General features: G+C 43.2%; 2 protein-coding genes across 2 annotated transcripts in view; both read right to left on the bottom strand.

Moving 5' to 3' along the window:
- Positions 1–7,344, bottom strand: part of Rnf168 (ring finger protein 168) — a 21,533-nt gene extending 14,189 nt beyond the window's left edge. The window contains exons 1-2 of the mRNA XM_005344839.3: positions 6,814–7,344; positions 1,876–1,952 (exon numbers count right to left, since the gene is read on the bottom strand). Of these exons, the coding sequence (XP_005344896.1) occupies positions 1,876–1,952; positions 6,814–7,114 (378 nt within the window). The 5' untranslated portion in view covers positions 7,115–7,344. The remainder of the gene's footprint in view (positions 1–1,875; positions 1,953–6,813) is intronic.
- Positions 7,345–10,527: 3,183 nt separating this feature from the next.
- On the bottom strand, positions 10,528–15,625 carry Smco1 (single-pass membrane protein with coiled-coil domains 1). The gene is made up of 3 exons (XM_005344838.2): positions 15,452–15,625; positions 11,729–11,878; positions 10,528–11,343 (listed from the first exon to the last, which is right to left on the bottom strand). The coding sequence occupies exons 1-3, from the start codon at positions 15,499–15,501 to the stop codon at positions 10,899–10,901; spliced, it is 645 nt and encodes a 214-aa protein (XP_005344895.1). The 5' UTR covers positions 15,502–15,625; the 3' UTR covers positions 10,528–10,898.
- Between the last annotated feature and the right edge of the window lie 246 nt (positions 15,626–15,871).

Raw genomic sequence — 15,871 nt, 5'->3', positions numbered from 1 at the left:
ACAAGAGCTAGTTCCAGGATAGGCTCCAAAACCACAGAGAAACCCTGTCTCGAAAAACCAAAAAAAATAAAAATAAAAATAAAAAAAATAAGAACTGAGTTTGGAGTCCCAGCAGCACATAAAAGGCAAGTGTGTCAGCATCCATCTGAATCCCAGGTGTTCATTCATAGGTTAGCCAGATAAGCTGAGGTTCCAAGTGAGACTAAGTTGAGAACCGTCAGAAAAGATACCAGAAGTCAATTTCTGGACTCTACATGCATGGGCACACATGTATAATAAAAAAGTCAAGACTCGCCAGGTGGTGGGGGTGCACGCCTTTAGTTCCAGCACTGGGAGGCAGAGGAAGGTGGATCTCAGTGAGTTCGAGGTCAGCCTAGTCTACAAAGTGAGTTCCTGAACAGTCAGGACTGTTATACCAAGAAACCCTGTCTCAAAAAACAAAACAAACAAACAAAAAAAAAAAAACAAAACAAAAAAAGAAAAAACCCAAACATTTGACTTTAGCTGGGTGTGGTAATACACACCTATAATCTTAGCACTTGAGAGGCTGAGGCAGGTGAACTGCTGGAAATTCAAGGCCAGCTAGCTGGGTTAGATGGTGAGATCCCCTCTGCAATTCCTTCCTTCTCCTAATTAAACAAAAAGTCTTTCTGGAAGTCATATCGGGTGAGTAAAATGTTCCAATTCTATTCTATTAACAGTTAGAAGCAGCTGCTGCAGCTAGTTCAAAATGAATGCTTACCACAACAGCTTTTGACCCTAACTAAACTCACTGTGAATCTTCTTCCCATTCATCCATGTTTTAGACGCTGCCTCCATGAATAACAAACTTGTCATCTGCACAGAACTGAGCTTCCTGTAAGCCAACAGCTCTTTACTTGTTATATCAGCCTTATTTCATAATAAAGCTGATACCACATTAGAGCTTGTTTGCTTCTGAAGTTTCATTCCCTACCCATCGGCCAAAAAAAAAAAAAAAAAGAGAGAGAGAGACTCCTTTTAGGATGCTCACAGTGTGCTCCTCTGTAGTATGTTGGTGCTGAGCTAAACACACAGCCTGATTTCATATTTAGCTGTGTACCAACACAGACTTCAGGTTAGAAAAGCAGCCCTCAGTGACACTCTATCTTGAAAATCAGGAAATTGGCCTTTAACAAAAAGAAGCACTGGGTTGCTTCCACAACAGCAGGCCGTCCCACAAGCACAAATTTGAACTGGTGTATTTTATTTCCAGCACGTGGCCTGTCGAGTCTTATTTCTGAGTTAGTAATAATTCAAGCTCCTAAAGGAAATACCAGGACACAGGAATCAGTTATTTTCTTTGGAGAAAAGCCAATTACTAACTCCAATGTGGCTAGTCACCTATACTATCAGCACTGAGGAGGCTTACGGCAAGCGGATCACCAGTTAGAGGGCAGCCTAGGTTACACAGAGACAGACAGTCTGTAGGACAGACAGAGATACAGAGCAAGACCTTCTCTCAAAAACATAAGCGCCCTCCTAGTATCACACTCGTGAGGCTCACATGCTGCACTGGAAGCTGAACCTTTGCCCACCGTGTGCTTCAGTCACCCCTGTATACATACTTACGTCCCTCACTAAACCACAACCTACCACTTTACCATCCTTTAAAAGGTAAAAACTCCAAGGAAATCAAGGAAATTTTTATACTTAAATGCTTAGGCATCACTAACTACATATAGTAAGTACCTAATATCTACACAGCAAGATCCTATTTAAAAACAAAAAGCACTAGTATTTTAGTATATGATAGTTATATAAACATACTATATATAAATCTGAGATTTCTGAGAAAGTATAACAAAGACATTTTCAACAAATAAAAAATCAAAACCTAAGCTATTTTATACCCACCTTGCTTATCTCCTCTTCATACTCTCGTCTCAGCTCCCCAGGTTTACTCAACAGACGAACTGGCTGGCAGTCATCAACTGTTTCACATGGGGAGGAAAACAGTATTAGGGCAACAGAACTTTATGACCAACTTTGTGAGGTGTGTGCATGCACACGCTTACACACACACACTCCATAAAAATAACTCTAAAAAGCCAGGGGGAGGGTGGTGGTGCACGCCTTTAATTCCAGCACTCAGGGGAGGCAGAGGCAGGCAGATTTCTGAGTTCAAGTCTAGTCTGTCCTATAAAGTGAGTTCCAGGACAGCTAGAGCTGGTACACAAAGAAATCCTGTCTTGAAACCAAACCAAAATACCTGTAAAAGGCAGAGAGCTAGAGATGTGGTTCAATAGCAGAGTCCACATCTGGCATGTACCAGGCCCTGAGTCATAAAAAACCAGTAACAGAGTAGCAGGGGGAAAAAAACCCTAATAGTACCCTAATATTATATTAAGAGATTAAGGAAGAGGGAAAATAATTTTTAAAAACTGAGACAATTTCAAGCTTCTAACTTGTGATCCTTGTGCCTCAGATTCCTGTTTTAATTAGAAGCATGAGCCACAAACCACCAGGCCCAGCTGAGCCTTCTCATGTAACTTAACACATGTAAATTAAAAAAGATAAAAAGTGTTTGGAGGGGCATTAACGAAGAGTCAGAAGTCACACAGACTTCTTAGAACAAAGAATGCTACAGAAGAGAAAACCCATTCTTAAAATATCCGAATTTCCATTTTGTAGAAACCAATGCAGGGAACAGTGTGGTGATATTTTGTTTGTGCTTTAACAAATAAAGCTTGCCTGAAGATCAGAGTGCCTAGCAAGCCACACTAGTCAGTCATAGAAGGCAGGCTGTGGTAGCACACACCTTTGATCTCAGCATTTGGGAGGCAGAGGCAGGTCAATCTGAGTTCAAGGCCAGCTGAGAGATTAAATCAGTCTAAAAGAGAAACAGTCGAGTGGTGCTGGCTCACACTTTTAAGACCAGTACTAGGGAGATAGTAGTCTGAGGTTTCATAGAGACAGTAGTCAGTCTGAAGATTTGTAGAGACAGGATAGTCCCTTTGATCTAAGCACTAGTAGAAGTAAAAGAACTCTCTAGTGGTTGGCTGCTGTTTCTCTGATCGTCAACATTAACCTCTATATCTCATTCCGGGTTTTTATTATTAAGAACAATTAGAATTCATGTTACACAGAGTGATAAATAGGAATCCTTTGCTTGCTTTGCTTGAAAATTTGTTGGACAATCAGTCGCAAGTTGTCATTTCATAGTTACATTAATTTCAAGAGATACAGTTGAGAAGTCTGCCACTATTAGGGAATCAGAATGATATATGAGAAAAACTAGCATCGTGTACTTACTGATATACTGTGCAGAAAATAAAGAAAAAAACATGTCTCTAACTCCAATCTAAAACCCACTAATTTTGTTCCTGTAGCCACTACTACTATGACAAAATGCCTCATAAACAATCTGAGAGAGGAAGTTGATCTTGGCTCATACAAAGGTTTGCACCCATGGTTTTATGCCCTGTAAAAGCTAGAAACATGGTGAAAAGGCTTGGTAAGGGAGAGCTGCTTACATAGACAGCTGCTAAGAAGCAAAGAAACAGAAGGACCCAGGAACAATATACACCTTTCAAAGCCATTCCCCAGGGAACAGTGTATTTCCTCCAGACAGGCCTCACCTCCTCCCATTTGGTATGAATTTATCAGTGGACTGGCCCATTGATGAAGTTAGTACTCTCTTGATACAATCACCTCAGTAAGGACAACTGGGAACAGTCTTCATACACGTTAAAACTTTAACAATTCCTTCTAATGTGTGAACAGTATGTATATTCTGTTGTATGTATACATACACACATACACACACACACACACACACACACACACACACACACACACACACACACATTTAGTTTATACGTCCCTAGATGACACTTGGGCACTTCTACTTTTTTCTAATTCTTATATGCTATATTATATGTTTTACAAGTTTGTACTAATACATTCTCATATTACAAATACCATTAAGATGAACCTTCCTTTTCATATTTGAAACCATCTGAAATTTGAAAATATCTGAAAACAGAACTTTCTATAAAAAAAACTTTCATTTGGATAACAAAAGGATAAATTCAGCTCTTGGAAGGCAGAGGCAGGCATATCTCTGAGTTTGAGGCCAGCCTAGACTACAGAGTAAGTTCCACGACAGCCAGGGCTACACAAAGAAACTCTGTCTTGAAAAACCAAAAGAAAAAAAGGGCAGCTTAAAATCTAATTACAATAAAAACGTTGCAGTTTAATAAGTTAGCTGTTTCTGGCAACATCCTCTTATGTTTTGATTCAGTTCTTCCATCTCTTGCTCTTTTTATGGGCCTGTACCTTACCCATCATCTTGCTTCCCTTCCCTGGACTGTTCTCTTCCTTTGGGTGCTCCAGGATAGGCAGGTCTCCTTCCCTTCAGACATCTTTTTATCTAGGGATTCTTGCTGACCCTCTATGATTTCTTTTCCACAAGTCATCCAAATGAGTATGAAATTGTAGTATCACCTTTATCTCTTGTGGTTTTGATTTGTACTTCCCTAACGACTAATGTTATGGAACATTAATTACTCTATTAACAATATTCAGGTGTCTTACTAGTAAGCTAGTAACCTGAATATCCTTAATGGAGTAATATCTAAATTCTTTGCCCACCTCCTTTCTTTTCTTTGAGACAATCTCACTATAACTCAGGCTGTCCTGGAATGTATAAAGAAATGAGCCACCTTACCCGACCACTTTGCCGCTTTTCATTGGATTCTTTAAGCTTTTTGAGACAGATCTCACTAGTCCTGGCTAGACTGGGACTGCTGATGCAGACTCCCTGATGAGTTTCTTTTCCAAGTGGGTTATTTTCCGGATGAGTTATTTTTTAACAGGGTCTCACAACACAGGTCGATCTGGCCTAGAATTTACAGTGCCCCTCTTGCTTTCTTACCATCTATGATTTGCAAATATATGCTTCTATTTCGTGGGTTGTCGTTTGTTCTCTTGATATCTTGGCTATTTATTGATCAAGTAAACTTTTTTTTAAGACTAAGAAGAGATTTCTGAGAGTTGGAGAGATAACTCAGTAAAGAACACGTACTGCTGTTCCCCTGGAGCAATTGTGTGCGTGCGCGTGTGTGTATGACCAAAGTATCAAAATATACATACCCTACCCCTCCCATCTTTGAAGGCGGCTACTCCTCTCCTGTCTATCCCACTATAATATCTCACATGGATCATCTCAGTGACTAAAGAAATGAGAACTTAGCATACTTCATCTCAGCTCGTGGTATAATGCCAGCTCTATAGTTTCTCTACTGTATACTGTGACTTTTGCCTTTGTTGTTTAGAGAGAGGATATAGTCCCGGCTGGCCTGGAACTCCCTAAGACCTTTATCGCAAAGTTTTACTAAGATTGTCTCCACAAAAGAAACTGAAGATCTAAATAAATGGAAAGACAACTTTCATGGATACAGGACTTTATAATAATTGGTAAAATCCCAACGTCCCCAAGTGCTAAGTTTAAATGCAATCCAATCAAATTTCCAAAGGCTTTCAATAGACCATTAACAAGTAGTTCTAACTCAGGAAACGTGTAATCCCAAACAGGAGGACAAGGTCAGCCCCAGCTGCACAGCCTATTACAGGGAAGCCTGGGCTACAGAAGAATATTTTGGGGGAGGGGGGTGGCGGTGTTTGTTTTGGATTTTTTGAGACAGGGTTTCTCTGTAGCTTTGGTGCCTGTCCTGGAACTAGCTCTTGTTGACCAGGCTGACCTCAAACTCCAGGCCCACCTGCCTTTGCCTCCCAAGCTTAGGGAGTAAAGACCAGCACCACCACCTGCTGTTTCCTTTTAGAGGTAGAAAGCTATTGTAGTCCCAGAGCACACAAGGCACAGCAAGCTGACCTTGAACTCACAGGTGCCTTCCAGCCTCTGCCTCCCCAAGTGCTGGGAACAGAAAATGCAGGACCACACCCTGTTCTAAGAGGTACTTCAAATGGGTGACTATTAGCATCTACATCTCTATGAAATGGGTTTTCTCATGTGTTATGTTTTAAGATTTGTTGCTTAAAATGGATACCATGGCAAATTTTGTTTTTTTTGTCGCTGAGACACCGTTTCTCTGTGTAACCCTTACTGTCCTGGAATTCCCTGTGGAAACCAGGCATGCTTTGGACTCAGAGATCAGCCTGGCCCTGCCTCCCGAGTGCTGGGATTATTGGCGTGCGCCATTCTCGGCCACATTTTGTAATTAGTTTTTTTTTTTTAAACACATAATAGAAGAGTACACCACAGACCACATCCAAGGCCCAGAAGAAAATATGAATGGCTGCCGGGCGGTGGTGGCGCACGCCTTTAATCCCAGCACTTGGGAGGCAGAGGCAGGCGGATCTCTGTGAGTTCGAGACCAGCCTGGTCTACAAGAGCTAGTTCCAGGACAGGCTCCAAAACCATAGAGAAACCCTGCCTCAAAAAACAAAACAAAACAAAAAAAAAATGAATGGCTTTGTAACACAGGCAAAGTGCTTAAAGACTAGGAACCAGTTTGTAGCCTTTTGCACCCCAAGAATGGAAGAGGCCAACGAAAAATGACTGAACTAAATAGTCCTCTTTTTTTCTTTTCCGAGACAGGGTTTCTTTCTCTATGTCACAGCCCTAGCTGTCCTGGAGCTAGCTCTAGTAGACCAGGCTGGCCTCGAACTCAGAGATCCACCTGCCTCTGCCTCCCAAGTGCTGGGATTAAAGGCGTGCGCCACCACAGCCCAGCTTTTCCTTTTCTTAAGATAGAGAAATGAGGTTCCCTCTCTAAACGATTTTGGGATAAAAAAAGAAGTAAACCAAAGAACTTTGTTGACCTTACTCACCGATTTCCTTTGATTCTTGCCCAGAGACTCTAAGCTTGCATTCCTTTGCATAGTGTTTTTGGATAATCTCCCATAGGTCTGTATTAACAAGAGAATTTCTTCGGGTATGATATCGAGTCCACGAAGAGACTCGGCGGCGACAGAAGGGACAGCACAGGTTGGCCTTTTCAACAGTCGATTGAAAGCACGGGTTACAGAGCGTGTGGTTGCAGGGAAGGGTTACCGGCTCCAGCAGGATTTCCATACATATTCCGCATTGACATTCGGCTAAGGAAGGGATGGCGTCTTTGGTTGCAGCCATTTTCCTATGCTAACGAGGCCTACTCAACGTCAACACCTGAAAGAAATCAGAGGCGTCTTTCGGCTCACCACCGGATGGAGAAAGTCAGAGAGCGGTTTGGTCTTTAACCTGACACACAGCAGTGTGTTGGAACCCAGACCGGCTGAACTTCCCTGGGCCGGAGGCAAACAGGCGCTGTGATGCCCCGCGAACAGTTATGCCCTGCGTCCAGCAAAGGAATGGACGAACGTTCCTTGGGGAGCGCGGCGGCCTCGGGCCGGAGCGTGGTTCCGGCCCCCCCGCGCCGCCGCCGATCGGCTCCAGCTCCCCTTCTCACCAGGTGAGGACCCGCCTTTTTGCGCGAGGCCGCGGGGCCCGCCAGGGCCGGAAGCCGGGAGACGGCCGCTCCGGGAGCTCCCCCGACAGCCCGGAAGCCGGGCGCGGGCCGCCGCTGGACTTCCGTCTCGCCGTTGCGGTGGAGGCAGCCCTCCAGGGCCCGCGCTCCAGCTTCTGGCCGCCTAGCGGTTCCCCACGGTCCCGAGACGCAGCCGCTCAGACCCGCTGGTTCTGAAACTGTAAACCAAACTGTTTACTGGCGGCAGGAGCGGGGACACGCGACCAACAGACGTCACAACTGCCCGCCAAAAAGGCAATTCTTGCCCAAGGATCCGCCCAATTGGGCGGGACTTTCGGGGCTGCGCGCGCCGTCGCGTTCCACCTGCCAGATGCTGCTCCTCCAGGCTTTGGTGGTTCAAGTTTTGTTAGTCACTGGCTGAAAGGTAAACTCTAAACAAGCTCCAAACGGTATTTTTTTTTTTATTAGTTATCCTCTTAGAACTCTTTTTTTTTTTTTTTTTTTTTTGCCAGTTTTGTTTCTCTCTAGCTTTGGAGCCTGTCCTGGAACTAGCTCTTACAGACCAGGTTAGCCTCGAACTCACAAAGATCCACCTGTCTCTGCCTCCCGAGTGCTGGGATTAAAGGCGTGCACCACCACCGCCCCAGCGAGACCCTTTTCAAAAAAAAAAAAAAAAAGTATTCAGTGATAGGCATGGTCACACATGTCATGTAATCCCAGCATTTAAGTAGAAAAGGCAGAGACAGAAGCAAGGGAATCTAGAGTTGGAGTCCAATTTGGGCAACATAGAGAGTTCCAGGTCTAACAGACTCTGGTTCAACTTCCCTGAGAATCTGTAAGAAGGCTGCTCTCACCAGAAAGTTGACCGTTTGGGCCAGAGAATCCTTAGCCCTGTGACAAGCTGACATTTTCACTTTCTTCTATGGCACAGATCCCTGATGTCTGCGGTCTTCCTTTCTAAAGACTTACCACAAGCTTTTTGTACACTGTGTGGAGATGTGTCTCTGCCCTTCTTTTCCTGCCTTAGGCACCTTCTCATTGGTTTAACACAGAGCTGAATGACAGGTAGCTAGGCAGGAGAGGATAGGTGGGATTTCCAGGGAGAGATAGGAACTCTGGGAAAGAATCTGAGGTGTGGGAGATTCTCCAGTGAGAACTGGAGGAAGTAGGAGTTATGGCACTGAGGAACAGGTAAGGAACCACGTGGTTAATTTAATGTGAAAGATTAATAAAAATGAGCTCATTTAAATTTTAAGAGCCCATTGGAAACAAGAGTAAGTTAAGGCCAAGCTTTCATAATTAATAAAAAAAATCTCCATGTTATTATTTGGTAGCTACCAGTCCAAAGAAAAACCACTTATAGTCTGTCCTGGAGCAGTGGCTATCAGACACCTGATACAGGTGCTGGGAATGAAACTCTTAGCTGCTGAGTCATCTCTCCACTGAGTGATGCTACGTTTATGATTGACTAATTGCATTTTACTAGGTATTCAAAATTCAAAATGTTCAAAATGAACAGTCTGACTCTTGCTAGAGAAACATATCTACCTCATCCAGACACCAAAGACAAACCAAAGAAGAGACTGCATTCAAGTTCAGTTTGCTGAACCAGTGAGTTCTTTAGTCTTACAGGAACATGAGTGTGGGATTTCTTACTGTGGCATGGATGACTCAAAGGCAAGCCATACCACCTGCAGCTCCCACCTCAGCATGGGATGACCCACAAAAGCTTCATTTCTAGACTCCCAACCACGGTCCACTGTTGGGGAATATTATTTTAAGGCGTGTAACATTTGTGTATGCTCTGGAACATTTGCCTCACAGTGTAAAGATGTGTTCCTTTTGTTTATGCTGCATTTGTCTAACTCTGTGAGGCTGTGATTCTTTGTCTGTCTAAAACACCTGGTGGTCTTATAAAGCGCTGAATGGCTAATAGTAAGGCAGGAGCAAGGTTAGGCAGAGTTGGCAGGCAGAGAGGATAAATAGAAGGAGAAATCTGGAAGAGGAAGAAGGAACAAAAGAACCAGGAGAAGAGGATGCTAGGGGCCAGCCACCCAGTCAGCCACCGAGTAAGATTACAGAAGTAAGGAAAGAAAAAGGGCCAGAGGCAAAGGTGAATGAAATAATTTAAGTTAAGGAAAGCTGGCTAGCAACCAGCTAAGCTAAGACCAGGCATTTAGAAGTAACAATAAACCTCTGTGTGTGATTTATTTGGTAGCTGAATGGCAGGCTCCCCAAAAGAGTAAAAAAAGATTCAAAGACAAGAAGAAAAGAGCAAAGAATAAAATCAAAGGACAACAGTCAACTGTCCACCTCCTGGATACTCCAGCATCCCTAAGAACAGGCGGAGCAAGGATGCGTAGGGCTTGTGGCTGGGGCTGGAATCTCAGGGGACAGCAACATTGCCCTTTCCTTTCCTGATCTCATGGCCATGTCCTGTGGCTGATCACAATTTCAGTGATGCCGTGCTGTGTCTGGAGGACAAGTTCCACTATCCAGTGAAAAGTTTTTATTTCCCTTTGGCTCTTGGCCTTTTAGTTCCCTCACCCCCGCAAAAAAATTTTTTTTTTTGCTTATCACTGCAGAAGTGATATCTAAACTAATATACAGTATCTTTTAAAAATTATAGGTAATATATATGTATTATATATAGTTGGTTTTGCCCCTTTTATACTTAACATTAAATATTTAAACAAAACACCACAAAATCTGAGTGATGATTTTGTATAAATTTATATTTATGTTTGCGGTATCAGGGATTGGGCCCAGGACCTCTATATATGAGGCATATCCTCTGGGCTACATCCCCAGACTCTATTTATTTTCTTTTTTTATTGAATATTTTTTTATTGATATTTATTGAGCTCTACATTTTTCTCTCCTCCCTGCCTCTCCCCCCCTTCAATCCTTCCTCAAGGTCCCCATGCTCCCAATTTACTCAGAAGATCTTATCTTTTTATACTTCCTTTTTTTAAATTTTTAAACAAAGAGAGCAAACATGGATTTATTTATTTTATATTTATTTATTTATACAGTATCCTACCTGTAGGCCTGTAGAGGACACCAGATCTCATTAGAGGTGGTTGTGAGCCACCATATGGTTGCTGGGAATTGAACTCAGGACCTCTGGAAGAACAGTCAGTGCTGTTAACTGCTGAACCATCTCTCCAGCCCTTTTTTTATACTTTCTGCTTCCCATGTAGATTATATCTACGTAAGTCTCTCTTAGTGTCCACATTGTTGCCCCAGACTCTATTTCACTATAAAAAGTTTGCTTATTTTTTAATATGACTACACACAAAATATTCATTGTATCTATTTGTCATAATTTCTTTAGTGCTCCTCCCACTTTTGCTATAAATAAAATAAGCCTACACTAAATTATTCATGTTTTTGTTTTTGCGATACAAATGACTGAAAGTGAAATTGCTGGGCTGTAGGGGTGACAGGTTAATCTTTGGCTGATGGTATCAAATCTTTCAGGGATGCCCTTTGGTTTTCAGGGGTCCTCACTGCTTTCCCCTTCTCAATGACCTGAACAGCCCGCAGCAAACCATCCTGCAGAGCCTGGTTCTTTACCATGTTGGTGATCATGAACGTAACATCTTTGATGTACATCTGTCGTACATTAGCAGCATAGTGTTCTGCTTTGTTGCCATGCGCAATGAAGAAGGTACAGAGCGCTGTGACATCTCTCTCTTGCAGCCCATACTCCTCCAGGACTGACTCCCACACAATTCTAACACGCTTGTTCTTGACTGTTCTTCTAAGGACAGAGGCTAAGGTCGGGAGACTTCTCACCAGGTCTGGAAGCTTCTGAAGTACTCGAGTGTGCAAGCAAATAAGGACTTCAATGACGTAGCTGTATAAAATATTCAGTTCCATTGAGGTGAACCTATGAAAAATGTGGAAAGCTCCTTAAATGGAATATTTAGTGTATAAATGTAGGTTATATTTGATTAGGTTGGCTCAATGTAAACCCACTAGGAAACCAGCTATCTCTTTCAGAAATACAGCCTGCATCAAACTGCAAAGCTGGGCTCCCAGGCCTCCCATGGTGAGGGAATTCTGTCACTCATTCCTGTCAATAAGACCAGCAGGTAACAGACTCACAAGGTGGGCACTGTGGTGCTGGGCATAAAAACAGTGCTCAGATCAACCTTTTGTGAATGAAGGAACCCAGGCATGAGTAATACCCTTGGGACATACGAAATTCAGTTTGGAATGGCCACCGAGAGCTCTCGCAAAACCACAAAAGCCAGGATTCAATTATTGCTCACCCGAGGGCCAGAACTGCGGTCCGTATCTCATCCTGGGCTGCCTGGCTTGCCAAGGTCTTGCTATGGTGTTCAAATTGCTGTGTCAGTTTATCCTTGGTAATGTCTAGTTCTTTGAACTGTGCGTCTAGAGCTTGGAGCTTGTTGTCTACTCTACAGGAATAAAGAATCAAAGTTAAGTCTGGGCCAGGGTAAACCTGAGACTCTAATAGATTACTTACAGCCCTACCAAATGTAGATGGGGACTCAGAGTGAAATGTGAACAGGGTTCCCACTGGCCAGGCCTCCTCTGATCTTGCTCTTCATATTGTCTGACTTCTGGATCATCTAGCTGTTTCCATGTCTTGTGCGATACTTTATGCTTCACACAGTATCAACAAGCATTGTTCTTGTGACTGTAAGTGAAGCTATCAGTTGTTACTTTTTAAAGATGGCTTTATTTTCTGTGTGGAGGGAGGGGTTGGGATGCATGGGTGGAAGCCAAAGGATAACCTGTAGGAGTTATTTTCTCCTTCCACTATGTGGGTCTTGGGGCTTGAACTCGGGTGGTAAGACCTGGGCAGCAAGAGCCTTTACCAGCTCCACCATGTCACCAACCCCCTTTTTTCCTTTTTTGGTTAGAGCTGTACAAGTCCTGGTCTTGCCATTTTATAGATAGATTGAATTTGAAAAAGACTATCACTTAAATGAATAGCGCTAGAATCAACGAACATGATAAAGTAGCTTACCCTGTTGACTTTGCAGATCCATTTCTACCTTAAGGATCAGCTCAAATTCCATTGTGTGTGTGTGTGTGTGTGTGTGTTGATGGTGATACTGGGGATTGAGCTTAGGGCCTCACACTTTCTAGGCAAGAGCTCTACCACTGACCTATGTCCAGCCCTCCACTGTCTTCTTAGATCCACTCTCTGGGAAATCCTTCCCAGTATCTCGTAACATTTGTTTTAGTTCACACTACATAAAGTATAAATTCTGCATAGAGATCAGTGGCCATTTCTTAGAGATATGATTCCTGCCCCCTAATAGCCAGCAGAGGCCTTCCAGAGAAGGAGTAACATGTCCAGGTTACATCACTGATACCTGTGATGACCATGAGCTGCTGAGCCGTTGCATGGGGACTGAAGCAGTTGGGAGCAGCACTGACCACCAGGGGCAGCACTGCAACTGTACCTAGATGAACCACGAAGGGCTGGAGGGACAGCCCGCTGGCCTAAAGCACCACATCATCTTTGATGAAGAAGGAAGCCATAGGAGACAGTTGCCTCTCCAGTGACCTCAACACTTTGTGGCTGCCCCAGATTATGTCCTTGAGCATCTTCCCTTGGTCCTCAGTTTCTCCCAACAGTAACTGAGTTTCAGGTGCCACTTTCTCTCAGATGTACACTTTTATCTGTTATGTGCATTTCTCCCTCGACAGAATCATCACAGTCAACTGTCCTGAGCTTAACTTTACAAACTCTCCCCTCCATCTTCAGAAATTACAATGGAGGAATTTTCTCTCAGTTTTGGTTCCAATTTACACCTAGTTAAATAAAAGTTGGCATGGAGCCGGGTGGTGGTGGCACACGCCTTTAATCCCAGCACTCGGGAGGCAGAGGTAGGTGGATCTCTGTGAGTTCGAGGCCAGTCTGGTCTACAAAAGCTAGTTCCAGGACAGGCTCCAAGGGTAGAGAAACCCTGCCTCGAAAAAACAAAAAAAAAAAAAAAGTTGGCATGGAATGTGTGCATTAATAGGATCATGAAGCCAGTGCGGCTTCTCTGCAGCAGCCTCTGCTTTCAAGTCAACTATGCCACTTGACTGTCTTTAACTTTTAGACTTCAAACTATACTGCTGTAGAGCATTTCTAGCCTGAACTCTAGAGATGAACTCTAGCTTGTCAAGAACAGTTTATAATTGCAGGAATCCTTTGGAATATCCTGCCAAAAGACACACAGACCACTCTGCTAAATGTCTAATGTACAGATGTCTGAGCAGGTAAAGGTGCTTGCTGCTGGCCTGGTGATCTAACTTTAATTAGTCCCACATGGTGGAAGAAGAGAACCAACTCCTTCAAGTCTTGCTGACTTCTGTATGGATGCCTGTGACATGTACAACCCTGCCCTATCACATAAAAAAGAAATATATTTATTATATATTAGAGCCAGGTGGTGGTGGCGCATGTCTTTAATACCAGCTCTTGGGAAGCAGAGGCAAGTAGATCTCTGAGTTTGAGGCCAGCCTGGTCTACAAAGCTAGTTCCAGAACAGTTAGGGCTACACAAAAACAAATAAACAACCAAAAGAAACCCTGTCTCAAAAAACAAAACAAAACAAAAACAAAGGGTTGGAGAAATGGCTTAGTGAATAAGTATGCTTGTTCTTATAGAAGACCTGGGTTCAACTCCCAGCCCCACCTGGTGGACAGCTGATAGCTCTCCATACCTCCAGTGGTAGGGGATCCAATGCCCTCTTCTGACTTCTGAGGGCACCAGGCACAAATGGGTACACATAAACTAAATAAATCTGAAAATAATTTTTAAATAAAAAATGTAAATCTGAGTGTAATCTTTCCTATGAGAACTCCCTAGCTCAGCTCCCAGCCTCAGAGTTTACTCAGTTGTTCCAACTAGAAATCTAAGAATGATTGTCAACTGCTATCTAACCCATCTCCTGCTTGTTATGCCCAGTAAGCCAGCCCATCACCTCTCACAGGTCCTAGGACTACAGGAAGTCTTCCTGGGTCCTTGCTCCAGTCTCCAATTCATCCTTCACACACTTCTCTAAAATACTGTAGTGATTTAGATTTATTTTCTGTATATGAGGGCTCTATCTGCATGTACACCTTTATGCCAGAAGAGGGCATCAGATCCCACTATAGGTGTAGTGAGCCACCATGATGTTGCTGGGAAGAGCAGCCAGAGTTGCTGGCTCAGTTAACTGGTGAAGCCATCTCTCCAGCCCTATTGTGATAATTAACTCAGTTAAAAATGTAGATTTTTCTACCGCCTGACTTTAGGGACAAATGGATCTCCTCAGCCACAAGCATAATGCCTCAGTGAGTCCCTTCACACATCCTAGTTGCTAATCTGTAATTCCAATCTGTCATAAGGCCAAAATGTACTTTCCTCACTATAAAATCCCTCCCCCATTTATTTCCTCATAAACTCACTCAGATGCCTTGACCCGGCTAAGGTGCCCTCTGAGAAGAGCCGTTTTCTTAGGCGAAATGGGTTGATCCCTCCATTAGTCTTTTTGGAACATCACCAGTATAAGGTCACTTATATGAAACTGTATTTAAAAACAACAACAACAACAACAACAAAAACAACAAAACCCAATTCTACTCTTCCTATAGGCTATGAGCTCCTTGAGGGTAACAGCCACATTTCACTTATTTCTGTAAATCTAGCATGAACTGAATGGAGTTTTAGCATATTAAAGATTTTTTTCTTGATTCCATGTGCGTGTGTGTGTGTGTGTGTGTGTGTGTGTGTGTGTGCGCACGCACGCGCGCACACACATGCACATGCAGGGGATTCAAAAACCAGGACCTTTCAACCACACAAACATTCTACTACCGGACTATACTCCAACCCCCAGAGTTTCCTGTATTATCAGTCAGACCACTTTGGCAAACACAGTTCTAATGAGCGTGTCTGTCTTCTTTGCTCATCTCTGTCTCCATTCTTCACTCCCTTCTGACAACAGCAGACCCTGGCTTAGTCCCTCCCTGGAACCCAGAGACACCTTTTCATTGCCTCCTTCAAGGATATCAGGGCTGTGGTTTCATGGCTCATCTTCTTTAGGAAAAGGAAAGGAAGCAAGATGAAAACCCTAGAGAGGTTGGGATCCTGGATTTTCTGCTGTTTCCCACTCAGCAACAGGCAGCCGCAATGGGAATATGCAATCTAAATTCTGCCTGGAAGGTCACTAAGTACATGAAGCTTTTAATAGCTTGAACATCCAAATATAGTTTCAAAGAACCAATGGTGTGAACACAGGTGTCCTGGAGTGCACTATGACATTTGCCTTTGACAACAGAGCAAGCCTTTATAGAGCAACAAGCAGCCATAGCAAACACAACTTTGTTTAAACTGGGAAACGTATATAGGGACATACAAACATTAGTCTACAATTAAATTTGATGGAGATGCTACTTTCATTTTT

Source organism: Microtus ochrogaster, chromosome 2 (assembly GCF_000317375.1).
Source record: "Microtus ochrogaster isolate Prairie Vole_2 chromosome 2, MicOch1.0, whole genome shotgun sequence".
In the NCBI taxonomy this organism is placed as follows: Eukaryota; Metazoa; Chordata; class Mammalia; order Rodentia; family Cricetidae; genus Microtus; species Microtus ochrogaster.
The sequence above is the reverse complement of the archived record's forward strand: the minus strand, read 5'-3'. Positions and strand labels throughout refer to the sequence as shown.